Raw genomic sequence first — 15,963 nt, forward strand, 5'->3', positions numbered from 1 at the left:
CTGCAGGGGTTCTCAAACTGTGCGCCGTGGTGCCCTGGTATTCCTCCGTATATTTTTCGAAATATTCTTTGTTAAACAGCTCTGGGGAGCCGGCGGAGCTCGCGGATAAGCATTGAATAGGGGAAAGGGGCGCCTCGGGTGGAAAATGTATGATAACCCCTTGTGCTGTACTGTATAATTGTTTTCAATATTTTCTAGAAGGCATATTTATGCTGATGAAATTTTTTTTTGCCCGTTTATTGGTTATGGACAAAAGTGTCTCAGATATGCGCCATTTTTTTAAGGTGAATAAGTTTACAAAGTACGGCCGTTTAGAGTCTGAGAACCATGTACACAAAGTTTTTTTGGGGGGGGGGGGTTTCCGATTTTCTGATTTTCTGACTTTTGATGACAAGGGGGGGGAGGGAGGGGGGTTGGATAATGCTTACGTCATCAACCACCCTTTATGAAAATATGAGTTGGATTCAGAGGGGCAGAACTGATGACGAAAGTTTGCTGACAAGGGGGGGGGTGTCAAAAGTGGCCAAAAATTAGCTTACGTAATACTTGAACGTCCCCTAAGGCAGCATGTTATTATATCATTCCACATAGATATCGAATTTCTGTAAGAAAAGAAACGGGTCTGTGCAGGTGTAATAAAAGGCAATGTGCCCCCTAAATGGGGAAAGAAATTAAAGGGCGCATTTTATGTAGCAGCACTTTTACTTTTTATTGCAAGCATCTGGGTATTCATCATTCCCCTCACCATCCTGGAGCTGAGTCCCCCCCCCCCCCCAAGACAGATCTTTGGTGGGGCCTCCTCTATAGTGAATTTAGTATAGTGTGAAAAAAAAGAAAAAGAAAATCAATGAGAGAGAGAGGTTTATCCCGGGCCCTCGTGCTAGAGCCCTGCCAGCCCTATCCTTGTAGGTGCCATTGTGCTCACTTAAACCACTGAGGATAGATGTTTGATTTCATACTCAAGAGATATTCATCGACAACTCAGATGAACACCATATGATTCAATGATTAGCATCATGATTGTTTCAGTTGAAGTCATATGCCAGAATTCTTGTGCAGGCGCCTTTCTTCTGGTGATGGTTATAATCAAAGCTTTCGATCTGTGAATATGCCTCCCGAAAGGTTGACAGGGCTCCAACCTCGTGAGTCCGAACCACGAGTTCAACCGGGCCAGGGCCGGATTAACCATTAAGCAAAATAAGCACGTGCTTAAGGCATCAGCACAAAAGGGGCACCACAAAAAGATGAAATGGTATTTTTTTTAAATGTACAATTTTTTTTCAACATCCATCATCCTATAGAAGATCCTAAAATTTTAAGAACACTTGGTTGTATAGTTGAAGATCATTATCACAAAGGATGGCACAAAAGATGAGAAACTAAGAATATTGCAAACTAGACCACATTATTTTGCTGAGTTTTTTTTTATTAGCTTTTTACAATTTTCATAAAGTACGCCCAGGGCTGTCTCTTAACATCATCACACGCCCACATACAAAGCGATATTTCTGAGAGAGGCACTACATAACTAAAAATTCCTACCTACCTATTTGCATATTTACTCTTAAAAATCGGAACCAGATCTAATTGTCACTTGACACCCCGGAGAAGTGCCCAGATGGGCCCCATGCAGTAAACCAAGTTCTACAGAATAAGGGCATGATTTTTGTGGGTCATTAGTGGATCAACTGCGTAGTTTGATCTATAGAAGTAAAAGAAATGCTAACAAGTGTAAATTACAAACTTGAGAATGTATCTGAAAAAAATACCCAATACAGCGGTGATTCATCAGAGATAAGATACCTATTGGCAGGGCCGCAACTGGATACTTGGTTAGCCGGGGCAACTACTCATTTAGGCATCCCCGCCCCCGTAATGCTACTACTACTAAACCATACACGTACCTCGTCCATATTCCTCTGCGGAACCGCTAACGAATTAGTACATGTTGGAATGTGCGTGTACGAGTAGTGAAACCTGACGTGAAGTGCGTTTCTGTGTAATGCTTGTTATGTGTAGTGTGCTGCCATCTGCCACCAGTTTTTTCTAACTATGAGTAAAGTGTAATGATTGAATATTTGTATCGTTGTAGGCCTGTTGCTCTCTGTGCCCCCGTAATGCTGAAAGATAGGCTAAATGGTTAAATTTGCGCCCCCTTTTGTGATGCGTCCGGGGCACCAGACTCGCCTGTTACCCCCACTAGTTGCGGCCCTGCCTATTCGTAATATTATGGCCATTCTAAGATTCAATGGTTTGTCCTTGGAGTGTTGTTACAGTCATCAGCCGTTCGTCGTAGTGGTATGGTTCTAATTTTAAAAATTCTCAAAATGTGACCAGAAATCACCCTGTACGAGTTTTGAGGATGAAAATACAGTGTACACAAAATAAAAAAATGTAGATTTTTTTATGATCCCTTCCCCCCGCCCCCGTCCTCTAACTTCCAATTAGACGGTTGTTGCTCTTTCTCTTCTGAGCCAAACAAACAAATTACATGTTTTTAACTGCGTTATTCCCTGAGATATTTAAATTCAAAAATTTAATAAAATTAAGCCCGGAGACAAGTCCGGGCTTAGGAGAGTTTTTTTTTTGCGGCTCCCTCTAAAAACATTTTATGTAGTTGCTCCCTGACTTACAAACTTTTCGAGTTACGGACATAAATCTTGAAGGGCAAATTTTTTTTCACAAAGAACGCATTTTATTACGCTCATTTTCTTTCATTATTTCAGGAACGCGTCGATAGTCTGGATCGTAATCAAACACGATATCCATTGAGAGGGAATGGAATTTAAATTAATTTTACTAAATTCATAAATTAATAATGCTCCTGCTGATGGCACTTCATCGTGGCTCGAATCATATTGAACAGACATAAATGTTTGTCATACTTTTAAAGCGCTTCATCATCTCTATCAAATGTACGTTGCAATTCGATAACTTTGATCATTTTTTGAATTTCTTATTGCTGTTTTTGTTTAATTAATGTAAATTGATAGAAGTAAAGTAATCGAGTAATGGAATTCCATGACCCCCACAAGGGTGGGGCTGACAGGCAGGATCGTCGTAATAGCATCATAGACCCCGAGCCAAGGGATTTCTTGGAGGCCCTACATGAGAAATTCTCGAAAAATTCAACTACGTCTCGTTTTTCTGAGGCACCTCTTCTCTTGAGGCTCTTCGGGCACGGCTCGGGGTGGGGGAAGCATGCGTTAAGGCGGCACAGCCTAAACTTCACACCAGGCGTCCTCCTTTTTCAGTTTTGAATCTGGTAACACTATCTGAAGGCCACATAATCCGTGTTTTCACTTATTTGTTCGATCAAACATATTGTCCGAATGTTTTTGTGGAAAGAAATAATTATTTTTTCTACATAAAAATCGATTCTTGCAAATGTAAGAATTTTGTTACCGAAATTTTTGTCTCATAAAAAAATTTTATGCTAAAAAAATGATTAAGAACTCTCTTCTCTCTCTTTCTCCCATCATCGCATGAGTTGCCTGAAATTTCGAGATTTGATGGCAACACAAACAATATATAAATCAAGCTTCAGAATCTGTCTTCTGCTTCTCTCCAGGTAACTCGTTTTGAACGTCTCCTTGTGTCCTGAGAAAATTACTGAACTGGCAGTTCGAACTTCCAGTTCTGTTTGTGAGCTGAGCTTGTAGGGAACCAAACAAACCGACTTCTTGCCTGTCGTCTGCTCATTAAGAGGTTCTTTGTTTTGGACGTCTCCTTATGCTCAATAAAAATAACCGAACTTTCAGTTTGAATTTCCAGTTCAGTTTATGAGCTTTGTTTATAAGGAACTGAGCGGAATAAAGAATATAGTTTTTTTTTATTTAAACTTCCTCATCACCACATGAGTCACTTTTAAATTTGAGATTAGATGGCAGCACTATAAAGTGGAGTGTGGAAATTCACTTCTTACGATCTTAGGCACCATTCAAGTATTACGTAAGCACATTTTTAGCCATTTTTGATCCCCCCCCCCCCCCCGTTGTCAGAAAAATTCCGTCAGCAGCTTAGAATATCTCATATCTTCAAAAATGGTGGTTGATGACGCAAGCAACCTTCAACCCCCCCCCCCTTCCCCCCTTGTCATCAAAAGTCAGCAAATCCGAAACCCCCCCCCCCTCGATACTGACGTAATACTTGAATGACCCCTTACCTGTCGTCTGCTTGTTTGGAGTTCCATTGTTTTGGATGTCTCCTTGGGTCTTGAAAAAATTACTGAACTGGAAGTTTGATCTTTCAGGTCAGTTTACAAGCTTTTATAAGGAGCAAAGCTGAATGACGAATTTAGTTTTTTATACCTGAGCTTCTCGTCATCACCACATAAGGCACTTCTAATTTTGAAAGTAGATAGCAGCACCAACAATATTTTTAAAAATGAATGTCTTAAAGTATTCTAGAGTATTAAATTAATTTTTATTCCCTTAAAATTGTTAGAGCCATTGTGAATTTGCGGCAAATGCTACAAGGGGAAAAAAAACTGCTATTGGCGGACGGCGTAACGTTTCGAGTCACCCGGTATATACGGGACTCATTACTTTCTAGATAAAATATCATACTGGCCTAGTCGGGATAACTGGATGCATTTATCGCTCCCACGTCCTGCCACAGGGGTTATGTTTTCTTTCAGGTGGCTGAAAGGAGCTGAAGCGAGTGATTGGCAACCGAGATCCCACGGGTCCATCTGCGGATGGATTGGTGGGGACGGAGTGTGGTGTTGGCATGGACTGGCGCTGGCGGCCGGAGGGGGACGGACGTTTGGTTCCGTTCTGTTGCTCCTTTGAGCGATGAGTGGCGGACGGGGGTGTTCTCTCGTGGACTAGGGAAGCCGAGGGCCGTCGGAATGTTTTTGCTGGGTCGGAGATCTGGCCACCTGTGTTCCTTCTTGACCATCGGAGGTTTCCGGGAGCTTTCCGGAGTGTGGCTGCTTGGGATGGAGTGGGGTCCCGGCGGGACGGACCCGGTGGCTTGTGAGTCGGGGGATGTTCGCCGGGCCCGGATGTCAGGAGAGTTCTTCCAGCATGGCCCAGCCGCAAGGTAATCCGCTTATATCCCGCAAGGGACAGAGCGGGTGGCCATGTTTGGTGTTATGCCACAGGGGTCGCTAAGCTGGGATCTTTGTTGGGCCTTAAGCCGGATTTTACTAGGTGCGCTCACCGTGAAATCGCTGATTGGTTAAAAACCTGAAATTCACGTTTTTTTTTTTAACGAATCAGCTTTTTCACGCTGCACACGGTCGGTGCAGGTAACCTACTTAAAGTCGGGTTTTTCCTAGGAGTAGAATTTCTGCGCTGTAGAAACTTTACCCTGGCATAGAGAACATATGTAGGCATACAGAAATGGGCAGTCAGAACATTCCGGAGCCAAACAGCACCACACTAGAGATTCTTCTATTATGGTGTTGGCGAAAGATTCATTTGTCGGGAGATGAACAAGGAATCCAAATTTGTGCTGGGGAAATAGACGAACTCATAGTTTCCCAACCTTTATTGTCCCATCTCGCCCACTTCTTCAGAAAATTTTTTCTCCCATCGCCCCCCAATGCAATCTAACCCATAGAATCCTATGTTATACCCGTAGCTTCTACCGTCCCCCCCCCCCCCTGAAAAGTATTATATTGACCTGTTCTTATTTATCCAATCGCGCTTTCCCTTCAAAATTATTTCGGTGTGTCAAAAAATTTCCGAGAGTGAAAACATCGTCATAATTAATCTGTCATAAAAAGTGCCGCCCCCGTAATCATGACGCCCTAGGAGGCCGCCACGTCGCCTCATGCCTGGCGCCGGCCCTGACTGACTGTACCCGACATCAAAAGAAGAGCACCCTTACGGAAAGTTTGCTATACGAATGAGAATGAAATCAGGATGATTTAAAATACTTGAATGCAATTTTTACATGGTGTTTTAATTGGAACGTTGATCAAGTGCTCGCGAGCACGAAATCGGACACAAGCATCGGTCACTCTGGGTACTTCGGGGAAACACCGTGGTGCTCGCGGGCAACGGGTTGAAGATGCCTGCAGTAGAGTCTCGATAATTCGAGGTGAACGGAACCGAGTCTATTTAGGATTAATGTAAACTCGGATTATACGAAAAATAATATCTACCCTATAATATAAAATCACAAACTCGAAAAGGGACTGTTGCTAAGCAACCGAGTGACGGAAGAGGGTGAAGTTTTTGAGTGACTGGAATCTGTTACGATTTTGGGTCAAGTATTCATTTAACTCTAGCACATATTGCGACCCATTTGACCCATCGGGACCATGTTATGTGCATGTACCGAGAGGCTCCCATATCCTACAGCAGGGTCCTTAGGCTGGACTTTAGATGGCGAGCCCCCAAACCAGCTTTTCAGGGCCCCTCTGTGGTTAATTTATAGTGTGAAAAATCAAAAAGTGATAAGAATCGTTCTAGTCCTGTCAGCCCTACCCCTGGGTGGGGGGGGGGTCATGCCGAGAGGTATGTATATGTATAATATAGGCTACATATAACAACAGTGCTCTCAACACACAGGGTCGGAGTACCCGGGGGGGATTGTACGTATACCTTCATGGGAAAGTTAAAAGTTTTCATTTCCAGGGGCCCTTGATCGATCTCATTGTTTTCTTGCTGCTTTAACGTTGAAAAATTTGCGATAGCGGAAGCACAAGATATATCCAGTCTGGGGCCCCACTAAAAGTATGCGAATTGGTGTCCCCGGTAATAGGTTGGGGGCCCTGGATTTTATTCGTTGGTAAAACGAATACAAATGAAAATGTTTCACGGCAATCGCAGCGGGGGATGACCGACAAGCTTCCAAGTCGGGGGGGCCCCATGTTTACAGGTTTCATTTTGGGGGCCCTGGATGAATCTCATTATTTCCTGTTGTAGAATTTGCAACAGCGGATGCCCGAGATAAAGACAGTCTGGGGCCCCACTAACAGTATGCGAATTGGTGTCCCGGGTAATTGGTTGGGGGCCCTGGATTTTATTCGTTGGTAAAACGAATACAAGTGAAAATGTTTCACGGCAATCGCAGCGGGGGATGACCGACAAGCTTCCAAGTCGCGGGCCCCATGTTTACAGGTTTCATTTTGGGGGCCCTGGATGAATCTCATTCTTTTCTGTTGCAGAATTTGCAACAGCGGATGCTCGAGATAAAGACAGTCTGGGGCCCCATTAAAAGTATGCGAATACAACGGGCAACTGATTGGAGGCCCTAGCTTTTATTTATTGGTAAAACGAATACAAATTAATATTTTTCATGGCACTCGCAGTGGGGGATAACTGACAAGCTTCCAAGTCGGGGGCCCCATGTTTACATATTTCATTTTGGGGCTATGGATGAATCTGATTCATTTTGTTTTTTAACATTATACAATTTGCAACAGCGGAAGACCGAGATAAATCCAGTCGGGATTCCCCACTAAAGATCTGCGTATTGTGTTCTCGCTACTGGATGTGGGACCCTGGATTTTATTCGTTGCAAAATTGAAAAAAATGAAAAATTTTCGTGGCCCCTTACAGGGATGTGTCCGACAAGCTTCATGTCAGTGCTCCATGGGAATGTTGATAGGTTCTAATTCGGGGCCCCTGGATGTATCTCATTGATTCTTGTTGTTCAACATTGTAAAATTTGCAACACATCGGTAGCCCGAGATATATCCAGTGTGGGCCCCACTAAAATTCAGCGAATTGAATTGGGGGGGGGGGGAATGTTGGCCGCCAAAGGCGGCAGGGGAGCAGAGCCCCCCCCCCCCAGCAAAACGTGAATCACATCGTGAATCACCGGGCCAAGGGACTTTTCTCAGGCCTCACCTAGCAAATTCTTGAAAATTTCAACTAGTTCTCATTATTGTGATCCCCTTTCTCTTGAGGCCCCTTGGCCGTGGCCAGGTGGGCGCATGCGTTAAGATGGCGCTGCCCATATCCTGCTGCAGGGCTCGTATTCTGGGATTTTTACGAGCCCCCTTTATAGTGAGTTTAAAATGCGAAAAAAAAAAAAATAAGAATTGTTCGGGGGCCTCTAGGCTGGAGCCCTGTCAGCCCTACCTTCGGGGGGGGGGCATGGTCTCTTTGTCAGTGAGACTGACAGGGGTTCAAGGGATTAACGCATTCATATTGTTAACCAATATGAATGCGATTTTTTTTTCCTTTTGTTAACTGTACGTTTATTAGAGGAGCCTGTGTGAAAAAATTCTGACTTGAAAGGCTACCGAAGAACCCAGCCTAAGAATCAAGGCCCCTTTGACCCCCTTATAGACAATGCTGTCTTAACGCATGGGAGCACCTGGACATTGTCCGGGGGGCCTCAAGTTCAGAGGTGGGCCTCATAATGAGATCTGGTTGAGATTTTCGAAAGTCGGCATGTAAATTGGTGCGCAAGCAGTGGCGTATTTACAGGAGGCTCACCGGGCTATAATCCAAGTTCAGAGGAGCGGCAAATTTGATTAATGAGTGGCCAAAAAATTTAGTAGAATGGGAGAAGGGCGGCAAAATATGTGTAATCATAAATTAATCCAGCTCTGTCGAGAAAGCAAGCGACTGGTTCAGTGAATGACCAAAAGAGTGATCTAGAGCAGTGGTTCTCAACCGGGGGCCATATGACCTCAGGGGAGCCCTAGGATATTCCGGGGGAAGGGGGCCACGGATGAAAATCTGGCGAAAGGGGAGCCACGGCTACTGATACGGAGGCCACGAAGAAGTTTGTGGAATTAAATTTTTTTAGTCACTCTGACTAAAAAAAATTTAAGTTAAACAAAATGCATAGAATATATTTTTCGCAATTTTTCCGCTATTCAAGTAACATTAACATGAGGTATGAAATAAAAAAAGTGGTTATCTAATTAGACCCCGGGACCTACAATTTATTGCCGATTCCGAACGGCAGGCTTGTTTCTTATACTCATCGAGAGGTTGGTGCGCTAATCCCTCGATGGGGGACTCCGTGCGGTAGCAATTTTTTGCTGCGGTCAAGTCGCCATTTTTTGTTGTACCCCTGTGTCAGGAAAGTTTTCTGACAAGGACGAACCGGGTATCGAACTCGCGGCACCTCTAAACCTGAGTGGTCTGATGGGGGAATATATTTATAAAAATCGAATAAAGAATGATTGCTCTGGGGTATTTTTTTAATGAATTTTTGGGGAGGGGTGTGCCAACACCCATTGCCCCCACTGAAAAGAAATAAAGTCGAATTCAGTTATAACGAACTCCATCCAAGAGACCAAATCATACATGAGGAAAAATACCCGCGAAATTAAATTTTTTAAAACTACATTGCTGTATAACTTAAGAAACTGTAATTGCATAAATTTGCTGTTGTGTCTCAATCGCAAGTGTTCATATGCCATTCCTTTCAATTTAACGGGAAAAACGTGATTTTAAACATATTTAAGACGGTCTTAACGTCATTTGGTTCGTCATGCTGACGAAATTTTGCTGACGGGGGGGGGGGGGATCAAAAATGACTGAAAATCTGCTTACGTAATATATTATATATATATACCTGAATGGCCCCTTATTTATATTTTCCGATGGGCTTGAAATCCTGATAATGAATCATTATTATGTTCACATGAATAGTTTTGTCACTGCGTTACGCAATGACAAAATCCGTATATACTGGGTAACTCGAACTGTTACGCCATCCGCCAATAGCAGTTATTTTGGTTTTTTTTTTTGCCTTGTAGCATTTGCCGCAAATTCACAATGGCACTAACAATTTTAAAAGGGAATTAAAATTAATTTAATACTCTAGAATACTTTAGGACATTCATTTTTAAAAATATTGTTGGTGCTGCTACCTACTTTCAAAATCAAAAGTGCCTTACGTGGTGTGGTGATGACGAGAAGCTCAGGTATAAAAAACTAAATTCTTTGCTCCTTATAAACAAAGCTTATAAACTGACCTGAAAGATCAAAATTCCAGTTCAGTAATTTTTTCAAGACCCAAGGAGACATCCAAAACATAGGACCTCCACGTCCGACGACAGGTAAGATCGTAAAAAGTGAATTTTTCCACACTGCACTTTACAGTAATGTGCTGCCATCTGATGTCAAATTTAAAAGTGACTCACCTGGTGATGATGAAGTTCTAAGTAAAAAAACTATATTCTTTATTCCGCTCAGTTCCTTATAAACAAAGCTCGTGAACTGAACTGGAAATTTAAACTATAAGTTCGGTTATTTTATTTGAGCATAAGGAGACGTCCAAAGCAAAGAACATCTTAATGAGCAGACGACAGAGGGTTCCCTACAAGCTAAGCTCACAAACAGAACTGGAAGTTCGAACTGCCAGTTCAGTAATTTTCTCAGGACTCAAGGAGACGCCCAAAACAAGTAACACGGAGAGAAGCAGACGACAGAGATTATATATTACTGGAGGGAACATCCAGCTACCGCGACTGCAGCGACATCAAATGCAGGGAAATCACGTGACTCGGTCAAAACTTCCCGCCTGGCAATTTGTCCATAGAAATGTACAGTTCGGTCTCTAAATATTGGGTTTTAAAGATTTAAAAAAAGGATAGAGAGAAGAACTCATCTACAGGTGAAAAAAGATTAAATTATTTTTATTTAATACCGGAATAATTTCTTTCATAATTTCTTGAATTTTCCTTCATCAATTCTGGATTTTCCTCCATTATTTCTGAAAATTTCCTTCATTATTTTTTGAATATTCTTTCATTAATTCTGGAATTTTATTTCCTGTATTAATTATTATTTTTTTCATTACTTCTGAAATAATTGCTTCCATCAATTCTGGATTTGTTTCTCAACAACGAGACGTAGTTGAATATTTCGAGAATTTCTCATGTAGGGCCTCCAAAAAATCCCTTGGCTCGGGGTCTATGATGCTATTACGACGATCCTGCCTGTCAGACCCACCCTTGTGGGGAGTCATGGAATTCCATTACTCGATTCCTTCACTTTTATTAATTTACATTAATTAAACAAAAACAGCAATAAGAAATTCCAAAAATGATCAAAGTTATCGAATTGCAACGTACATTTGATAGAGATGATGAAGCGCTTTAAAAGTGTGACAAAAATGTCTGTCTGTTCAATATGATTCGAACCACGATGAAGTGTCAGCAGGTGGACCACGTGCTAATTATTATTATTAATTTATGAATTTAGTAAAATTAATTTAAATTCCATTCCCTCTCAATGGATATCGTGTTTGATTACGATCCAGACTATCGACGCGTTCCTGAAATAATGAAAGAAAATGAGCGTAATAAAATGCGTTCTTTGTGAAAAAAAATTTGCCCTTCAAGATTTATGTCCGTAACTCGAAAAGTTTGTAAGTCAGGGAGCAACTACATAAAATGTTTTTAGAGGGAGCCGCAAAAAAATTTTTCTGCATTGGGTCGCGAAATTCTCCTGAGCCCAAACCTGTCTCCGATTTTTGAATTTAAATATCTCAGGGAATAATGCAGTTAAAAACATGTGATTTGTTTGTTGGGCTCAGAAGAGAAAGAGCAATAACTGTCTGATTGGAAATTAGGGGGGGGGGGGTCGTACAAAAATTTACATGTTTTATTTTGCGTACACTGTATTTTCATCCTCAAAACTCGTACAGGGCGATTTCAGGTCACATTTTGAGAATTTTTAAAATTAGAACCATACCACTACGACGAACGGTTGATGAATAAAGGCTGTACAAACCATCCAAGGAGAAAATATTGAATCTTAGAAATTTTTAAATTATTAAAAATATTGGTTACCATTATCAAAAATCCATAGTAACGGCAACGACACTCTGGCGCGATATCCTAGAAATTTTCCCCGCCAATATCACTGTCGTGTTTTTTCCGTTACACAATTGTATACTATATATATATATATTTTTTTTTTTCGTTATTTGGTTGAATTTTCCATAACGATACAATTTTTCATTGTTTTACATGCAGTTACATGCTTACATAAAAACGAATATTCAATCAGTTTTGTTTTCTCCCAAAAATAGGCTTCAGTGAGTTCAGATATTCACTCATAGATTACAAGAAGTGTTTCTCTTCCACGAGAGCACCGATATTGTTATGAGAGGCCCTCTATGGGTGCAGAAGTTTTAGGTCCTCCTTTTTTTTAATCATTTTTTGCCATGTTTATGGGATAGTTTTAGTTTCCGATCACGGAGAGCGTTGACAGACTCGCGACTTCCGCTCACACGAACGGACGCCATCTTCCACCCACCTGTTTCTCTCGATGCCCCGTGCCTTTAGTGTCTCTTCAGATAAAATAAGTGAGAGAGAGAGAGGGGTCCACAGTGGTTTGGGCTTTCATCTTTTATGTGACAGTTGTGTCTTAATTTTCACCAGAGATAGCCACGCTAAAGTTCTCTGCTCTTCCATTCCTGAATATTATATTTTTGGTTTTTGAATACTCGCTGTAAACAAAACTCAATAAGAATCATCCGTAACAACAACCATGAGCAGCACATCAACCGTAACAAAAGACTAAAACTGTCGTGAAAACAAACAAGTGGCATCGACGTATACCGTTCGGGGAAGGAGGGAGCGACGGAAATTTCGGCAAGAAAAGTGAGTAGAAAAATTCTAAACTTTTCCGTATCATTATTATTATTTGGTGACATTCCTGCATTTACACGTGAAAACAGAGTTAATCTGCTTCTTCTCAATTTTATTTAACACTAATTTTTTTCCATTTAAATTGAAGAAAAAACTAAAAATCCCCAAGTTTTTGAGAGCCATGGTTAATATACAGTATTTTAAAATTATACGTTGCTTTCATAATATTGTTTGGATTTTTTTTTTGTAAATAAATTTCAGCTGAGGGAAGGGAAATATTGCGGAAAAATATGACTGTTTTTTGAAATTTTTAGTGTTACTTACGGCACAGCAATGAAGAGTAAGTGACACGCTGATAGAAGATAATTATTTTTTCTAAATTTTAAAACACTTTCTAATCAAAAAAAACAAATGATTTCAAAAACTTCACTTTAATTTCTGAAAGTATCGGCAATGGTTTTCTTTTAATTCTGTAATTATTACTAATTTAACTGTGCAATTACGTTACACGTAAAAAATATTTTTCTCAGTGAGATTGGCAAGAATCGGCCATACCTTACCGAGGCCGCGCATCGATATATAGGTTAAGAAGCTTTCGTTCCCATAGCCCCTCGTAGCTTCCCCTTCACTGCAAAGTTAACCTGAAACGGACTATAGTTTGCAATATTATTAGATTCTCATCTTTCGTGCCATTCTTGTGATAATGATCTTCAACTATACAATCAAGTGTTCTTAAAATTTTAGGATCTTCTATCGGATGTTGAAAAAAAATCCGTGCATTAAAAAGAAATACCATATGATATCTTTTTGTGGTGCCCCTTTTGTACTGATGCCCTAAGCACGTGCTTATTTTGCTTAATGGTTAATCCGGCCCTGTGGCTGCGCACATGATTTCTCTGGAATGAATGTTTCAAACAAATATTTAAAAATTTTTCACACGTACTTTAGTTCAATTTTTTAAGTTCATAGTATGGCTACAACATGAACCTGTATTCTTGATACATTACTGAAAACGATGTGAAAGGTTGAACTTTTCAATTGTGATTCATTTCTGTGTGGCTACTCCCTCATTATATACCACTTTTATCCGCATGAAGAGAATAAAATTAATAAAACTGCTTGCTACCACTTTTTGCGATTTTTATCATTATAAGAATGCGTATTTTGGAAGCTACAACTGACATTTTCTCAACGAAACCATAATCATTTACACAAAAATAAACTATTACTATAGCTTGAAGACTACACTGTGTCGTCTTCAAGCGCAGAATTTGCATTGATTGAAAATAATTTATTCTATTTTTTTTTTACTGTATTCCATTACGTTTATTTTGCTCTTTCGTTATTTTCATAAATTAAAAATTAATCAAATTAAAGTCAAACATATTTGTTGTTATTGTCTGAGGTATATAAATATACTTCAGACAATTTTTGAATACCTATCTTCTAATGGAAAAACGGACGAACGGGGGGTTAGAAAATTATTCATGTTCGCAAGAGGGAGCCATAGGAATGAGAAATGGTTGAAAGGGGGCCATTGACAAAAAAAGGTTGAGAACCACTGCACTAGAGCATGTGCAAGCATGTGAATGCCTAAAAAGAAATTGAAATACAACATTATGTAAACGTGTAGATGATCAAAAGAGTGACTTATAAAGCAAAGGAACCATGTCAGTGAGAGACCAAAAGAGTGGCATAGAGCATGTACAAGCATGGCATGTGAGTGAGAGACCAAAAGAGTGGCATAGAGCATGTGCAAGCATGGCATGTGAGTGAGAGACCAAAAGAGTGGCATAGAGCATGTGCAAGCATGGCATGTGAATGAGAGACCAAAAGAGTGGCATAGAGCATGTGCAAGCATTGCATGTGAGTGAGAGACCAAAAGAGTGGCATAGAGCATGTGCAAGCATGGCATGTGAGTGACCAAAAGAGTGGCATAGAGCATGTGCAAGCATGGCATGTGAGTGACCGAAACAGTGTGCAAGCATGGCATGTGAGTGACCGAAACAGTGTGCAAGCATGGCATGTGAGTGACCGAAACAGTGTGCAAGCATGGCATGTGAGTGACTGAAACAGTGTGTAAGTACGTAAGTGACCAAAACAGTGTGTAAGTACGTAAGTGACCAAAACAGTGTGTAAGTACGTAAGTGACCAAAACAGTGTGTAAGTACGTAAGTGACCAAAACAGTGTGCAAGCATGTTAATGTTTAAAAGCGTGACGACTTAGAGAGTGTATGATCATGGGAGTGACCTAGAGAGTGACTTACAGACACAGGTGTACTTGCAGAAGGCGGGGTGGGGGGAAAGCGGGCTATAGCTCAGGGTGGCAAATTCGGGGAAAGGGTAGTCAAGAAAATCAGACTTGGATGGGAGAAGGGCGGCAAAATTCGTGTAGCCCACAGGCGGTAAAACAATAAATGCTTCTCAGTGCGCAAGCATTTTGAGTAGAGTAGGGAAGGGCCTCAGAAAAATCATTTTGCTCGGGGGGCCCATGATGCTGTTAAAATGACCCTGCCTTGGCTGAAATCGTATCTCGTAAGAAAAATGAAAGAAAACTCATTATTGGCGGAGAACAAAGAGGCTTTGAGAAAGGAATTTCGAATAATCTGAGCACCTCGGATTATGCGGAACCTTCGAATCATCGAGGCGACCGCAGTCTATATTCTTATCAATTTTTCTTTTCAGGCTGAACGCAAAGGCGCAACTGCGACGCAGTATGGGTTCATATTCGGCATATATCAACTCGTCATGTTCTTAGCGTCACCTATCCATGGGAAAATCGTGAGTGAATATTTCATGAATAATACGTGTTTTTGTTTATACAATGCAATATTTTATGTATGCAATTATATTATGATTTGGTATGTGTTTTTAGTTTGATTGCCAGACGTCCAGAAGTATTTCACAGGAATGTCCTACATTCCTGAACCCCCCACCCCTTTTTTTTAATGCTCGTTTGTCCCGAATTTTAATATTTTCGTATTTTCGGGGTGGAGAGAGAAAACATTTTGAATCATTTAATAACAACTTGAAAGAGTTGTCTGAAAATTCGCTCAGGAATGCCGTGCACTGGGGCAAGGTTACTCTTTGTCAACAGCATCCCTGGCTCCCGGGAAAAGAGATACTTTGGAGCCTCTCCAGGCCCATAGGCCAGCAATTTCGTTCGGAGGGGGAGACCAAAGTGCTAGAAAAATAGATTTGGCCATCTTTTCCCCCCCTTTTTTCAGCCATTTTCTCACATTTTGGGGGGGGGGGAGAGAACAGACCCCCAATCCCCTACTCCTAACGCTGCGGCCCTGAGCCTATCTGAAAATAACAACCTACCAATTTACATACTTTTCGAATTCATGGCACCAGATCAGTGCCGGTATTTGATAAGTTTGGACCCTAGGTAGTATGAATTTTCAGGGCTCCTTATATATCAGGGTCGTAACTAGAGG

General features: G+C 41.1%; 1 protein-coding gene across 3 annotated transcripts in view; it reads left to right on the forward strand.

Annotated features, from left to right (window-relative positions):
• LOC149081040 (MFS-type transporter SLC18B1-like) overlaps window positions 1-15,963 on the forward strand; it is a 58,867-nt gene that overhangs the window by 27,683 nt on the left and 15,221 nt on the right. For 2 of the 3 annotated variants that reach the window (XM_089237795.1, XM_089237794.1), the window contains exon 2: window positions 15,209-15,304. In XM_089237795.1, the coding sequence (XP_089093921.1) occupies window positions 15,209-15,304 (96 nt within the window). Of the gene's footprint in view, window positions 1-12,160; window positions 12,536-15,208; window positions 15,305-15,963 lie in introns of those variants that run through there. The other variant, XM_089237796.1, reaches the window with a different exon arrangement.

Source organism: Pholcus phalangioides, unplaced genomic scaffold, assembly GCF_987345545.1.
Source record: "Pholcus phalangioides strain wild (caught in Gottingen) unplaced genomic scaffold, Ppha-v1.0 ptg000010l_1, whole genome shotgun sequence".
NCBI lineage: Eukaryota > Metazoa > Arthropoda > Arachnida > Araneae > Pholcidae > Pholcus > Pholcus phalangioides.